This window comes from Euleptes europaea, chromosome 8 (genome assembly GCF_029931775.1).
Source record: "Euleptes europaea isolate rEulEur1 chromosome 8, rEulEur1.hap1, whole genome shotgun sequence".
NCBI classification, from domain to species: domain Eukaryota; kingdom Metazoa; phylum Chordata; class Lepidosauria; order Squamata; family Sphaerodactylidae; genus Euleptes; species Euleptes europaea.
Window position 1 is genome coordinate 95391857 of NC_079319.1, and position 15515 is coordinate 95407371.

At 45.7% G+C, this 15515-nt stretch overlaps 1 protein-coding gene across 1 annotated transcript in view; it reads left to right on the plus strand.

The window, feature by feature from the left end:
* The window catches only part of LOC130481511 (cadherin-6), a 139733-nt gene extending 125679 nt beyond the window's left edge, over positions 1–14054 (plus strand). The window contains exons 8-11 of the mRNA XM_056854198.1: positions 4477–4598; positions 6902–7019; positions 7317–7568; positions 13469–14054. Of these exons, the coding sequence (XP_056710176.1) occupies positions 4477–4598; positions 6902–7019; positions 7317–7568; positions 13469–13959 (983 nt within the window). The 3' untranslated portion in view covers positions 13960–14054. The remainder of the gene's footprint in view (positions 1–4476; positions 4599–6901; positions 7020–7316; positions 7569–13468) is intronic.
* Positions 14055–15515: the final 1461 nt, after the last annotated feature.

Consider the following 15515-nt stretch of genomic DNA (forward strand, 5'->3'; position numbering starts at 1 on the left):
ATCTGCGTTTTTACTCGGGAGTAAGGCCAGCGGGGTCCCAAGCGACCCGCCGCAGCGGAGCAGTTCAAAGCCCCTGCCCCCTTCCCTGCACTCCCTGCCGCCCAGCTGGGAGTCCAGGGAAGTTGTTTTTTCTAAACGGAAACCTCAGTATTCAGGTTAAATTGCCGTGTTGGCACTTTGCAATAAATAAGTGGGTTTTGGGTTGCAGTTTGGGCACTCGGTCTCTAAAAGGTTCGCCATCACTGACCTACAACTTGATAGCTGAGCTCCATCTGTTAGATATTTCTTAACATGATTGTCCATATGGGGGTCCATGCACCACAAGGAGACCGTTTCCAGGGTTATTGTATGGATGTGTTACCTGATAAATGTGCACCTGATTAAACATTGAAATGTGGGTCTCTGGGACCTGCTCAGGAGCCCAGAGATGTCAGTGGCAGAGACAGAAATGCATGCAGTTGCCTTTATGATGGGTGTTCTGAAGGTGTGTTGACTGATGAAATTCTTACAGCTGAAAGCCGTGAAAGGTGAAACAGCTACTCCGCCCCATCAATCACTTCAGAGCCGAGATCAAGAGAAATTTAAGATCTGAGTCCCTGGCTTGATAGATGCTACATGAATAATCTAAGAAAGGCATGTTTACATTATGCATTGAGAGGAAGGCTCTGGCTGCTCCATAGAGTAACACACTTCTGCACAGTGACAATAACTGTTATCGGCCCTGCTCCCTGTCTGTGTTGTTATGTGTGTTTGTATGTTTTTAATGAATTGTTTATTTTATATATTATGCATTTTAAATGCTGTTTTAATGTTTAAATGTTTTCATGTTCTCCATCTTGAGGACCCTCTTTGGGTGGAAAGGCAGTAGAGAAACGTTTTAAATTAATGAATTAAATCAATCAATTGGGTTACACCAAAGAGACCAAAGTTAAGCAATTCCTTGATGGAAGATGAGGGACTTGGAGAGACCTGTGCAGCTTAAACTTTGCACAGGCATATTGGGAAGTGGTGCTGCTAATAGAAGTCATCCAAGAGGAGGGGTTTGTGCTGCAGGAGTGGATACTGATACTGCATTGCTGTTTAAAAACATGTTTTATGGGTGTTGTGATCTCTGTCACATTGTGGGGAAGACTAGCTACTGTCACCATGACCACCTTGGGCAAAATTCAGCCCCCCTCTCATGGGTCACCAAGGCAGGTGTAGACCTGTGTAGACTCTCTCTAATTAAACAACTTTATTTCTACAAAGTACAAACTCAGAGTAGTACAAAAAACAGATCTAGATGCACTAAGTTAAATAAACAAAAGGAGAGTTACTAACTAGATACTTACAATCTGTGGTATATCTAGTCTTTGTTAGTTGTAGGATGCCCCCATTCCTGGTGTGTCCTTCCCCTCTGTCATGCCTCATGGCAAATGCACAGGAAAGACAGTTCCCCTGATGAAGGCCAAAACCCAGTTCCAACCTCCACACCAAAGCTCACTCCCTGACCAAGGAACTGCTCCCCTTTCAGACCCCACCCCACATGTGCCCCAGGGCATTCAGCCAATCTGGGTCATTTATGTATGTTAGTTTTGACCTGAGGTTCATTGCTCGCTGGACCCATACTTTCCTGTTGTGAATCTATGCACCAGCAGTCTCAAGTTCAAATCAAGAAGCATTTGAGTCCCCGTCCCTTGAAATTCTGCTTTGTAATTAGCTATAGTGCTTACTGTGACAGAAAAGTCCCCACACACACACACACGGAAACCCAAGTGCCATGTTAAAAGGCATTTAAAAAATCATGGAGCTCTCTAAAAGGAATGGGGGGGGGAGAAATCCAAGTCTCATTTTTAAAATCCTATTTTCTGCTCAGAAAGAACTCTGAGTGTCATGGGTCAGCCTGCCGAGGCTTCCTCAGATGATGAAGGCCTTGAAGCTGAAGGCTATGAAAGGGAGGAGCAGCAGTAGACTGAGCAGCCGCAGGTGGAGCAGCCTCAGGCAGATGGGCCCTCCCTATGTCTGCAGCCACCCAGCACAAAAGACTCACCTGAGTCAGAGGTTCAGCCAAAGGCAGTGCCACTAGAGATCCCCCCAAAGCCACTGGAACAGAGGCGCAGGGCACAGCTACATGAGCAAAAAAGGAGTGCTAGACTGCAGGCCCAGCGAGGAGCACTCTTTGCTGACAGTGATAAGATCGATGAGCTTCACCAGGCAGGGAGTGCTGAGATGGGATAATAAGCAACACCTGGTTCTCCCAAGGCCTACTATAAGTCAGCAAGTAGGCTTGGCTGTTGTGCAAGCAACTTGTCACCAACCTCCTTGTGTATCGGCCTTGTTTTTCTGCTATACTTTGGATTCCTGGTATCTTGACTTCTTGGACTAACCCTGACTAACACCATGGACTGCCCTTGCTTGTGTTGATAACTTGGACTCTGCCTGAACCGTGAATGACATTGGACTGCTTCCCAGTCTACACTTCCAGCTTCCAGCCCTCGTTCCTTGCCTGCAACATGACACTGAGAAAGCAGGAAGCATTTGAATCCCCGCCCTTTGACATGCTGCTTTGTAATTGGCTGTAGTGCTTTCTGGGAGAGAAACATCACTCCCGCAAGTTTCCGTGTCTCGCGCTTTGCCTTATGCATGGGGATTTCACCTGGGCTGAGTTCAGGGGAGATGGGAGAATCAGGTTAACAGAGGAATGGGATTTGCAAGGACTGGCCATGAGGTCATCTCTAATGGATGGAAAACTCATGCATAACTCCAAGGAACAACCGAGACAGACTGGCAGCAAACATGAGTAAAAGTACCCATGCATTAACGACCTGGATGCCAGGTCTTGGGGATCCTGCCAGACCTGGATCCTCCAATCAAGAGGTGTTAACACATCAAAGGGCTAGTATGGGAAAGGATGCTCTCTATCTGGCAAAGAGCGCCTTACGCCCCTCTTCCCAGTTACAGAGACGCCAGGGTCCCTTCCCAGCACCCTAACTGTCACAGCATCTCTTGCCGCCCTACCTCTCATTCATTTCAGGGGGGATGGGGACTTTCAAATGTACAGCCACTAGAAGCATACATGACAACATCTGCACTTAATATATATATAAGCTCCCAAAGCTGGGTTGGGGGAACATAATAAAGCTGGATGGATATTATAGCTGCAGCACTGCATTTCTGTGTGGAGTGTCCCAGTGACTCAGCACCAGAGCCAGGAGCAAGTGGGAAAGGATTCCCAGTCTTTGTGCTTCTGGAGACCCTACAGTTGCACTGGATGTGATTGGGAGGGGGCAAAGCAAGTAGAGGCCCTTAATTAAGGATATGGTACTGGTATCTCTAGGTTCAATCCAGCTCCAAGGCGTTGCAACTTAGTCCCAGCAATGCTTCCTCTCTTATGCCTCCAATAGCATTACTTTTGTCTTGGAGTTTGTGTCTCCTATCCATAACAAGAGGAAGGTTCTGGCAATGTGGTCTCAATAGCGAAGAAGAGTTGATTTTTATACCTGTCAGGAACAGGCCATGAGGACGGTATGTGGTAGTGCGATTGTGCTGCTTCCAGGTGCTGTTGTGCTATTCTGTCCAAGGCCAGTCTCTGCCCCGTGTTTAGTCTTCATAGATTCCCATACTGTGGGAATCGCCAAGTACTCCTTCCTGCCTCTGGGAGGGGGTTGCCTGGGTTACCAGTTATCTCCTTTTGCTCTTCCATATATGCTATGTACCTTGCCTTTGCCCCCTACTAGTGTCCTTTTGAATATGGCTTCTGAAAACTGTCGATTCTAACCAATAAAACTGCTTTCGTGGATTTGCCCTCTGCTGGAATCTGTTTATGGGTTTGCCGCAGGGCTAGAGCTTACAATACCCTGGTTTTCTCTACCTGTAAGGCGTCTCAAAGCAGCTTACAATCTCCTTCCTTTCCCCCTCCCCACAACAGGCACCTTGTGAGGTAGGTGGGGCACAGAGAGTTCGGAGAGAACTGAACTAGCCCAAGGTCACCCAGCAGATTTCATGTGGAGGAAAAGCAGGGAATCAAACCCATTTCTCCAGATTAGAGTCCACGACTCTTAACAACTACATCACACTTGCTTTAAACCAGGGTATAAAGAGCTCTTTGCCCTGCCTCAGTTATGAAGCAACTCAATAGAAAAAGCATCCTTCAGCCCTTGTTCAGTTCAAAAACAACAAAACTCTAGCAGAGCAATCCTTCCACCCTCCTAAAACCATTGATTTCAGTGGGCGTAGGAGGTTGTAGCTCTGTTTTAAAATGCACTCTCATCTCACTCTACCCTGACACACCTTTCCAGAAGGTCAATTTGGAAACATTTGCGATTAAGCACATCCAATAGTACATTTATTTCTGTAACCCATGAAAGTAACTCATACAAATGATATAATGCAATGCTGTCCTCTGGCTGTCTTGCATCACCACCAACAACAAAATCTGTGCAAAGTCACACCGGGCATACCGTGATTCTCCCTGACCCTCTTTTTGTATTGTTACAGACAATCCAAAGGAAAGCAGTCGTGTTCCGGTATATATTAAAGTCCTGGATGTGAATGACAATGCACCAGAATTTGCCATGTTTTACGAGACCTCCGTCTGTGAAAACGCAAAGGCCGAACAGGTATGTAACCTCTGCCCTAAGTGAATAAATATGTGAGTGTAAATACAGCCCAGTGAGCCCTGTGGTGAGCTGCAGTACTGCTGTCAAAGCTCTTCTCACAATGTGAATTCGATCCCCCTCAGAAGTCGGTTTCAGGTAGGCAGGTCAAGGTTAACTCAGCTTTCCATCCTTCTGAGGTTGATAAAATAGGTTTGCCAGGTTCCCGCCCCCTTCCTCTGGCGGGAGGTTTTTGGGGCAGAACTGGGGCAGGGATCACACATGACGCAATTGTATCATTTCCAGTTTACACCCAAAAGCACCACATGGCAGTGGCCGCTTTACCACTCAAACCACCAAAATGCTAGCATGGATGTGATTGGGAGGGGACAGAGCAAGTAGAGGCCCTACATTAAGGAAAGGGTACTGGTATCTCTTGGTTCAATCCAGCTACAAGGTGTCACAACTTGGTCCCAGCTATGCCAACGTGGTGTAGTGGTTAAGAGCGGTGGTTTGGAGCAGTGGACTCTGATCTGGAGAACCGGGTTTGATTCCCCACATGAGCTGTGGAGGCTAATCTGGTGAACTGGATTTGTTTCCCCACTCCTCCACATGAAGCCAGCTGGGTGACTTTGGGCTAGTCACACTCTCTAAGCCTCACCTACCTCACAGGGTGTCTGTTGTGGGGGAAGGGAAGGTTATTGTAAGCCGGTTTGATTCTTCCTTAAGTGGTAGAGAAAGTAATCATATAATAACCAACTCTTCTTCATCTTCTTCTTCTGCCTCCAATAGCTAGTGTTTTGAGGGTTTGAGTGGTAAAGTGGCCCATGCAATGCGGCGCTTCCAGATGTAAACCAGAAGTGATGAAATCACAGTAAATGCGACCTCGAGCACATGCACAATCCCTGCTCCTCAGCCGGCAATTGCCCACCAATCCAAGTGACCTGGCACCCTATGGTAAAATGAGCACCCAGCTTGCTGGGGGTAAAGTGTAGATGACTGAGGAAGGCACTGGCAAACCACCCCATAAACAAAGTCTGCCTAGTAAACATCGGGATGTGACATCACCCCATGAGTCAGGAATGACCTGGTGCTTGCACAAGGGACTACCTTTACCTTTGAATATAGCCCACATCAGCCATTAGAATTGTACTCAAGCACTGGTGCTTTGTATTGCAAAGAGCTACTGGTGCTGATAAGTCAACCAGAAGAGGAGTTACGTTGGTGTGATTACAGCTGGCATCCTATTATTAGCTGAGCTGACACTGCATTTTTCAATGGTTCAGCGTGGCTGCGTCTTGCACGTTGGTTTCCCATCTCCTGCCCTCCCTTCCTTTGTTGAAAGGAATTCTGCATCTGCTTTGTATAGTCTTGAAGCATCAGTTGTCAATCTAGACATATGGTCTGGGGCAGGAAGTCACTCATTCAAATCTGCAAGAGCTGGTTGCTAAATGAACCAATTGGCCAGAGATATTTTTCTTAATTAGACTGATTGTTCCTCTGAGACATAAGGCCTCCCAGTTGTTTGGGAGGGGGTGATATAGCCCTTTGCAGATAATCTAATAAACATGCCCAATTCTCTATACTCATACGTACCTAAGCGTATTTCACTGGTCACACCTCTACACACAGAGAAGTGTGTATCCAAAAGATTTACCATCCTCAAGTGCCTTCTCTTTCTGTGCAGCTGATCAAACACAGAAAAAGAACTGGGAATCCTGTAGATTCTTCAGAGCAAAAGATTTCTTTTCCCCCAGTCAACCTGTCGGTTGAAAAAAAAATGCTACAAAGAAAGGTGGAGGAAACAATTGCCATCACACACAGTTGCCAACCTCCAGGTGGTAGCTGGAGATCTCCCGCTATTACAACTGATCTCCAGGCAACAGAGATCAGTTAACCTGGAGAAAACGGCTGTTTTGGAAGGTTGGCTCTATGACATTATACCCCATTGAAGTAGTTTTCACCCATTCTTCCGCACCTTTCGGTCCAGGCCCAGGAGCATGGACTGAGCATATCTTGCACAAGAAGGCTTGTGGTCTGCCCTGAAATGGGACAATGCACCTCCTGTTTGGATGAGACCTGGAAGAATGGAGAGGGGAAGCACCAGTCGTTCGCTCTGTCTTTCTCATCTCTAAACAAAGTAACTTTTGGAACCACTTTTTCCAGCATTTAGAGAAAAAAGTCTTTGTTTTACTGGTTGCTGCTTGTTCTGCTTGCTTGGCATGTTGCTATTCATCTACTGCTCCAATAGAATTTATTCAGGGTGCTATGGCGGGGAGTATTGGTGTCTGATTTCAGCAGTGACACAATAATGATGTTATTTTCAGCTTATACAGACCCTAAGTGCAATTGACAAGGATGACTCTTTCAGTGGACACAAATTTTCGTTCTCTTTGGCACCTGAAGTAGCCGGTAGCTCCAATTTCACCATTCAAGACAACAGAGGTAAACTCACTTGCCCCCATATTCTCATTCCTTCTTCTTTGGGTTAGAGCAGGGATGTCAAGCTCACTTGTTAGCAAAGGCTGGATATGACATAAATGTCACTTGGTCAGGCCAGGCCATGCCTCACCAGCCCAGATCGAGAGTGGGGAGGGGCGGCTGCCTCAGCTGGCTCGTGGCCAGATAAGAGCTCTCAAGGGGCCAGATCAGGCCCGTGGGCCTTATGTTTGACACCCCCGGGTTAGACATTCAAAGAAACGCATTCATTATATATGTATATATATTGGTGTATCTTTCCAGATAACACAGCAGGGATCTACACCAGGAAAATCAGATACAATAGACACGAAATGAGTACATACCTCCTGCCTGTGGTAATATCAGACAACGACTACCCAATTCAGAGCAGTACGGAGACGGTGACCATTCGAGTGTGTGCCTGTGACCAGCGAGGCAAATTGCTGTCTTGTAATGCTGAAGCGCTGATCCACCCGACCGGCCTTAGCACGGGAGCCCTGATCGCAATTCTCCTCTGCATCATTATTTTGCTAGGTAAAGACTCGCAAGGGCTGGCAGGAAGGGGGGCAGTTTTGGGGGGAGGTGCGTTCTGCAATATGAATGCAACACTAGAGATTGACGTGTGTAGTTATCCATTATCTCATAAGAAATTCCCTTTAGGTTTTGCTACATTTTACATTTTTGCCTTTTCCTCCACTTGGACACCTACAAGAAAGCAGGCATAATTCAACTGATAGCGACAGATATCCTCCAAGCCTCTGTCATACACATGCCCATCACAAACAGGACCTGTTGGAAACAGCCACCTCCCTTTATACAGATGTCACAGACCTACGAGCAAGCATAATGGGAAAGTCCCAGGTTCAATGCCCATTAGGATCAAGTAGTAGGTGATGTGAACTATCTCCATCTGGGACCCTACAAGGCAGCTGATCTTGGTAAACCAATGGTCTGACTCGATATGAGGAAGCTGCATGTGTTCGTACACACTAAAAAAACAACTGAAGAAAAAGGGGAACAAAGAAACTCAACCTAAAAGTCAGGGGAAATCAAAGGGGTTGAGCTGAACACTTATCTAATATAACAATCAATAAATCTATTTTTATTATATATTGTGCACAATTGTATTTAAAAACACAGGCACCAAAATACAGGCTTCCTAAAAAGCACAAACATAGTTGCAAATATTACCAACACATAACAGTGTACATAAAATAACCAAAAACTGACCAGATGCGTTTCAGCCTTTTACAGGCCTTCCTCAGTGGTCATACATACACAATTTTATAGTACACAGCCTGACATATACACAAATGTTGTACAAGGTTAAAAAAAAAAGTCCATGTGCCTTAAAACATGGCTACTGGTTCACACCTTGCATATGGTGTCCAGCATTTCAGGATGTGTATAACATCAACAAACATGAAGAAAACAATCCACCGTAACAAACCATAGCAAGTCTACATCCACACCCATTTATGAACAATGCAGCTCACAGAACCACTCATTATAACCACATTTTGCAAGTATGAATCAGCTCTACCATACGCATTTCCAGGTCCATGTAGCCCAGAGAGCACGCCAGCCAGGAGGTTGTGGTCCCGCCTACCCTTTGACCCCAGAAACACAGGTGCAGCTTCCCTCCTGACTCCTAGCGCCGGTCACCTCCAGGCTGTGTCTGATCCATCACAACCCACTGAGATCTGGGCTGGATCTGAAAGAGTCCCATTAGGCCAGAGGTCCCCACCTGCTGACATCTTTCCTAGCGCCCGCCAAGTGTTTTCAGAAAGTGGGCTTTTGCCCATCGAGGCTTCTGATTTGCCATTGGAGATTTGATTGGCTGTTCAGCTGTTTAAATATGTGGCTTTGGTGGCAGCTGCCACCACAGCACAAGGATTGCCACTGTGTGACTGAAGGTAAGCTGTGGCAGCGGCCATTTTGTGGCTGGCGCTGCCTCCTGTGGCAGCCATTTTGTGCCCATGCAGGGGTAGGGTTGCCAGGTCCCTCTTCACTACCAGCGGGAGGTTTTTGGGGTGGAGCTTGAGGAAGGCAGGTTTTGGAGAGGGGAGGGACTTTAATGCCATAGAGTCCAATTACCAAAGCAGCCATTTTCTCCAGGGGAACTGACCTCTGTTGGCTGGAGATCGGTTGTAATAGCAGGAGATCTCCAGCTAGTACCTAACCCTAACCCTATTTTCCTTCAGTACCTGGAGGTTGGCAACCCTAAGCAGGGGGGATGTCTCAGTCTTCTCCCTTTGGATCTGAGTTTGGGGGCCAGTTTTATGGGCTGTGCAGGGGGGTGCTTCCAACAGTGTGGGGCTCAGAAACCGTTCTGCTTTGGATTCCAGCCTTTAAGCTGAAATAGAATGTGCAACGCATGCCGGTTTTCAATTAACTGCAGCCGTATCTTATTGGTGTGCTTTCAAGTTTTGTATATGCATTCTCAACACTGTGTAAAACAAAGCCACAGAAGAATCTGAAGTACCATTTCCGTTCTCAGCAGTAACAATGGCAGATAATTTTTGGGCGTGTGTGTGTGTTGGGGGGGAGGTTGGTTTGTTTTTGGTTGTTTGGTAGATTTCACTTTCAGCCTGAGAAAGCCCAGTCTACTTATTGCAAAAAACCCAATAATGCTCAGAATTTCTGAGAGTAAGCAACTCATCTTTACATTTATTTTAACATTCCACTGAGCATACAGGAAGGCTTATTTCACAAGTTCACTTTAAAAGAAAAACAGACTATCAAGAACAGTTATATTTAGAGCTGAGTCACTTAGTGATTTGAGCAAATCCTATTTGAATATTCATTTATTTCAGTGAAATCTCATTCAGACTGACATTAAAGAGGTAGAATTTTTAAAAAATCAGCTCTGAGGTTTAGAGCTGTTGTGTACTCAATGACATGGGGCAGCAACATTTAGCAAAAGACAGTTTTGGGATGGGGAAGAACTCATGAGGGAAGCATTAAGAACAAACCAAACTGCGCAGTGTACAAAGTTTGGTCAACATAAGGGATGTCTCGGGCCAGATTGGATCAGTTATTTGCAAGGCCCCCCATACTATGACTCCCGCCCCATACTATCATTGCATGGAGCAACCAAGACGGAAGGTAAGAGAATTCTCACTTTGCCTCCTCTTCCAGGCTGCGGAGGTTGGGAGCATTGAAGATGCCTAGTGTGAGACTCCCCTTGCCCCCAGGGTTGTCTTCCTACCCTCCGTTGTTTCCCCAGATGAAAAGGGAGTAAGGAGGAGGCCCTCACTCCTGCCTCAGAATTGGGAAGGAGATAGGGTTACCAACCTCCAGGTACTAGCTGGAAATCTCCTGCTATACAACTGATCTCCAGCCGATAGAGATCAGTTTACCTGGAGAAAATGGCTGCTGTGTCAATTGGACTCTATGGCATTGAAGTCCCTCCCTTCCCCAAACTCCGCCCTCCTCAGGCTCCGCCCCATAAACCTCCCGCCAATGGCGAAGAGGGACCTGGCAACCCTAGAAGGAGAAGGGCTTCTGGCAGCCTTGTCCTCTTTCTTCCCTGGACTGGCTCGCTCTTGTCTTCTCTCTCTTCTTCTGGGAGCTCAGCCCCTTCCTTCCTCCCTGGCCGGGACGGGGTCAAGTCGGGGCCGGGCATGGGTTGCCGACACCTAGTCTTAGAACCTCAAAAAATCAGTACTGATCAAGGCTTTAATATTTGTTTCAGCAGGAGTCAAAAAGAAGGAGAAATTCATATTTTGCCTCTGGGCAAAACTAAGCATTAGTTTTCCATATTCAAATCTTTTAAAGATGAGTTGAGGAGAAGAAATGTCCAAAACAATTTGAGAGCCAAACATTACATTGGAGATCCATGATCAGATTCCCCCGACATACAATTTAGCTGTTATAAACCCAGGTAGGGGGAAAATGCAGGCACAATTATTATTTTTCCTTACTAGGACTTGAAGCTGCTGTGTATATATTGATTCTCAGGAATCCATCTGGGAAACTGTATGAGAAAGAGTTAAACCCCCCTTTCCCCAATGTCCCATCTCCCATGTGTGTGTCCCCTCTCCCAGGCTGCTGCTTTTTCACAACAATTATTTACAGGGTATCCAATTAGGGGTTGACTATTGGTCTATCCATATGTGGATTGGTTGCCCTGATGATATTACCATTCTGCAAATAGCTGGAAATGAAATTGCAATTTCCACACAGCACCTAATGTAGCCCCTCAGTCTCCGTAAAAATCTGGCAATGCCTGCCCCTTCCTGGGCAAGAGCCTATTATATGTTTACTCAGAAGTAAAGTTCTACAGCAAAGTTCTACAGCATTTGCCCCTTTTTTGTTCCTTTGTTTTTTGCTTTCTGTTCTGCCCCGACATTTCTCATGGCATCCATGAATAAATGGTTCATGAGGGGGGGATAGATTGTTGTTGTGGTGTTTTTACACATGCACACAAACAGAGAGCATGATTAGTTATAAAATGCCAAGGAGATACAGAGAGCAGGGGATTTCTTAGATTTTGGAATTACACAGTGCTTGCAAACTGTCCTCCTGATCTAGATTTGCGAGAGGCAGCCCAAAGCAATGGTTAAGGAATGTTTCTTTCCCCCACTGCTTACACCACCTTCCAACATGGTAGATGCCCAAAGCCATCCATTGGCACCCCTTGGCCATCTTTGTTAATTGCCACTGAAGATCTCAGTGCATTAGCATAATGCAGATAATTAAGAATCTTCATCATCTCTGTAGAATTTGAACCTCCTGTCATATGTCATTTATGCATGGGAGTTTTTTACCTGAGGTTCGCTGCTGGCTGGACCCATGCTTTCCAGCTGGGAATCTATGCTCCAGCAGCCTCCAAGCTCAAATCAAGTCCCCGCCCCTTTAAATGCTGCTTTGTAGTTGGCTTACTTTGTAGTGGTTACTGTGGGAGGAAATCCCCCCAAAAAAACCCAATTGCCACATTAAAAACCATTTTAAGAGCAACAACATAAAAAATGGAGAAATCTGAAAGAAGGGGGGCGGAGAAATCCAAGCCTCGGTTTTAAAAAGCTTTTCTTCTGCTCAGAATGAGCTCCCAGGAAGCATTTCAGTCCCCGCCTCTGGATATGCTGCTTTGTGATTGGTTGTGAGAGAAAGCAAGCTTCCTGTGGCCCATGCTTTGCCTTCTGCACGGAGATTTCAGCCTGTCTGAGCTCAGGGGAGAGGGAAGAGTCGGGTTAACAAAGGAATGGGAAGACGCGGACATTGTGAGGGCTGGCAGCGAGGTCATTTCTAATGGACGGAAAACTCATGCAGAATTCCAAGGAATAACTGAGTCAGACAGGGGGCGAACGTGAGTCCAAGTACCCATGCATAAAGGACAGAACTTAAACCCCTTAAACTTAAACAGAACTTAAACACCTTCTGTTGCACTTGCTCATCAACATACTTTCAACTTATGTCTTCTTTAAAAAGATTGTTCTAAGTTCATTTCACTGAGAAAGCAAAACAAAAAAAGCAGAGAGCCACAAAGGTCACATGCATAAGTATTTCTTCAAAAGCAGGAGTTTTAAGAGGAGTCTGGCCTGTAAAAGATTTGCTGGACTTCTTGGCCCTTGGTGGTATTATATACACATCCTTTTATGTATATATCTCTGAATTACAAACCTCACCCATACATCTACCCTCAGAATTGTTTCTCCTTTTCCCCTCCCCTCCCCAAACCCCGCCCAACCTCAGGCTCTGCCCCAAAAATCTCCAGGTAATTCCCAACCCAGAGCTGGTAGCCCTAAAAGTAATAACTACTGATGCTTTTTATCCTTTGGAAATCACAGGCATAATTCCTAATCAATAATTTCCTAAGTGCCCAGTCATTTTTACAACACTCAGAATACTGAAAAATACAGGGCGAATTACAGGTTCCACATTATTTTAAAAAGAAAGGAAGAGGGGGTTTGCTTCCATTTATAATATTGGTAGCACAGCCTCTCACCTTGAAAGTGCCGTATACTCTCCTTAGAACAAATTCCAAAGCAGTTCAGGAGTTTAGCACTCAGACACTTTAAAATACCATCATTTTGCCAGACAGGTTTCTTTCTTTTCTTTTCTTTTCCTTTCCTTTTTTTGGTCTGCTTTGAAACTACATTTGCCATTTCAAAATGATAGCTACTGTGCAGTACAAAGTAAAAAACAAAAAACATGTACTGCTGATAAAAAGACCGGTGCTTCGTCTTCCTTTTTGCTTGAAATCCCTTTTTCCAACTAATATTTATCCTACTTTAAACCCACACAATGATTTTGCTGGGATGGGCTACAGTTGGAGAGTGCTGTTTGGCCAGGCTTCTTGCAAAAGATGAGGTTCAAGAAGGGCAGGTTGCATGTTGTTGTTGTCGTTGTTCTAATTGGGCGACAAATTGACTCCCAACTCCTATCCCTCCCACCATCTCTTCTTTATCTCCCCCTCCCCTTCTTTTCAGTTACAGTGGTGCTGTTTGCGGCGCTGAGGCGGCAACGGAAGAAGGAGCCTTTGATCATTTCCAAAGAAGACATACGAGACAACATCGTCAGCTACAACGACGAAGGTGGTGGAGAAGAAGACACTCAAGCGTTTGACATCAGCACACTACGGAACCCTGAAGCCATAGAAGACAATAAATTGCGCCGAGACATTGTGCCAGAGGCGCTTTTTGTGCCACGCCGGACTCCAGTGGTACGAGATAACACGGATGTCAGAGATTTCATTAGCCAGAGGTTAAAGGAAAACGACACGGATCCCACAGCGCCCCCGTATGACTCGTTAGCAACTTATGCGTACGAAGGCAACGGCTCTGTGGCCGAGTCCCTCAGCTCCTTGGAGTCAGTGACAACGGATGGCGATCAGGACTACGATTACCTCAGTGACTGGGGACCTCGGTTTAAAAAGCTGGCCGATATGTACGGCGGAGCAGACAGCGATAAAGACTCTTAATATGTTGCCTTTTTCGTTTCCAAGAAACAGCATTGAAATGTGTGACGTTGCTATTTCTTTCTATTTATCCACAGTTCTTTGAAAGGGTTCTCTATTCTACCAATTCAGATCGCTTCCGTGACTGCAGTCTTTTGTGGATCCAATGCCATTTCTTTTCCTACCCACATATAATGCGGAGCTTCCATGAGAGGAAGAAGGGGGGAGGGCATCTTATATTTTTTAGCATACCCTGTTTATGTAGGCATTCGGAACAGGCACAATGGCAAGAGAACTGAGGGACAACAGAAATGGAAATGGAATAATAGTTTTAACTTGTTCTGCTTATCTTGTAAATTGGATTATCCTACTGGTATAGTTCACGAAATAATCCTACTGTATTTTAGTTATTTAGCTCAGACATATTTTCCGTAGATTGTGTATCGTAACATCCTATTGTAAAGGAAGTACGATGGCTTAGCTTTACTATTTTAGTAAAAAGAGTGTGTGAAGGGTTGTCACTCATTCTAAAGGCCCTACCAGCCAATAAGAAATGAGGCTACTTAAGGGGTAAAATGATCCGCTAGCCATTTGGACACCAATGTGAATCTCGAGTTGGCCTCTTCTTCAAAGCATTAAACCACACTAGTGGTGGACAATCAAGAGAAGGAGGAAGGGGAAAGTATATGTATGTGGGGAGCTCCTAAAGGGTTTACCACGTGTAGTTGTAGCAATGCCCCACAAACAATAGAACTTCTAAGGTGTTGTCTTCCAGGGAACTTATGAAGAGAGAGACAAACTCATGCTCAAGAACATCATAAATGACTAAGGCCATGTGCAGCATTACAAAGCGTACTCAGTGATGCATGGATGCAATATGAGCTCTGTTTTTGTATTAACATCCAACCTGAAGATCAACAGCATAGACAGCATTAGTGCCCCATGAACACATGAAGCTGCCTTATACTGAATAAGACTATCAAGGTCCATCAAAGTCAGCATTGTCTACTCAGACCGGCAGCGGCTCTTCCAGGGTCTCAGGCAGAGGTCTTTCACATCACCTACTTGCCTGGTCCCTTTAACTGGAGATGCCGGGGATAGAACCTGGGACCTTCTGCATGCCAAGCAGATGCTCTATCACTGAGCCACAGCCCCTCCCCAAACACATGAAGCTGCCTTACACTGACTCAGAACATCAAGGTCCATCAAAGTCAGTATTGTCTACTCAGACCGGCAGTGGCTCTCCAGGGGCTCAGGCAGGGGTCTTCCACGTCACCTACTTTCCTAGTCCCTTTAACTGGAAATGCCAGGGATTAAACCTGGGACCTTCTGCATGCCAAGCAGATGCTCTGCCACTGAGCCACAGCCTGTCTTGCCTGCCTGGTCTTTGTCATTGCATAACTGAGGTGGATTTGACAGTGGGGGTCTGTGTTTCCCAGATGTGGGGGGAGAAGAGAAGGCAGCAGCAGAAAATTTATCGTAACTTAAATAGAATAAATACTGACAAGATAAAATGAGAAAGCAGGGAAGGGCAGAAGTGACCTATCCAGATTTGATCCACTGATATGAGTTAGAGGTTG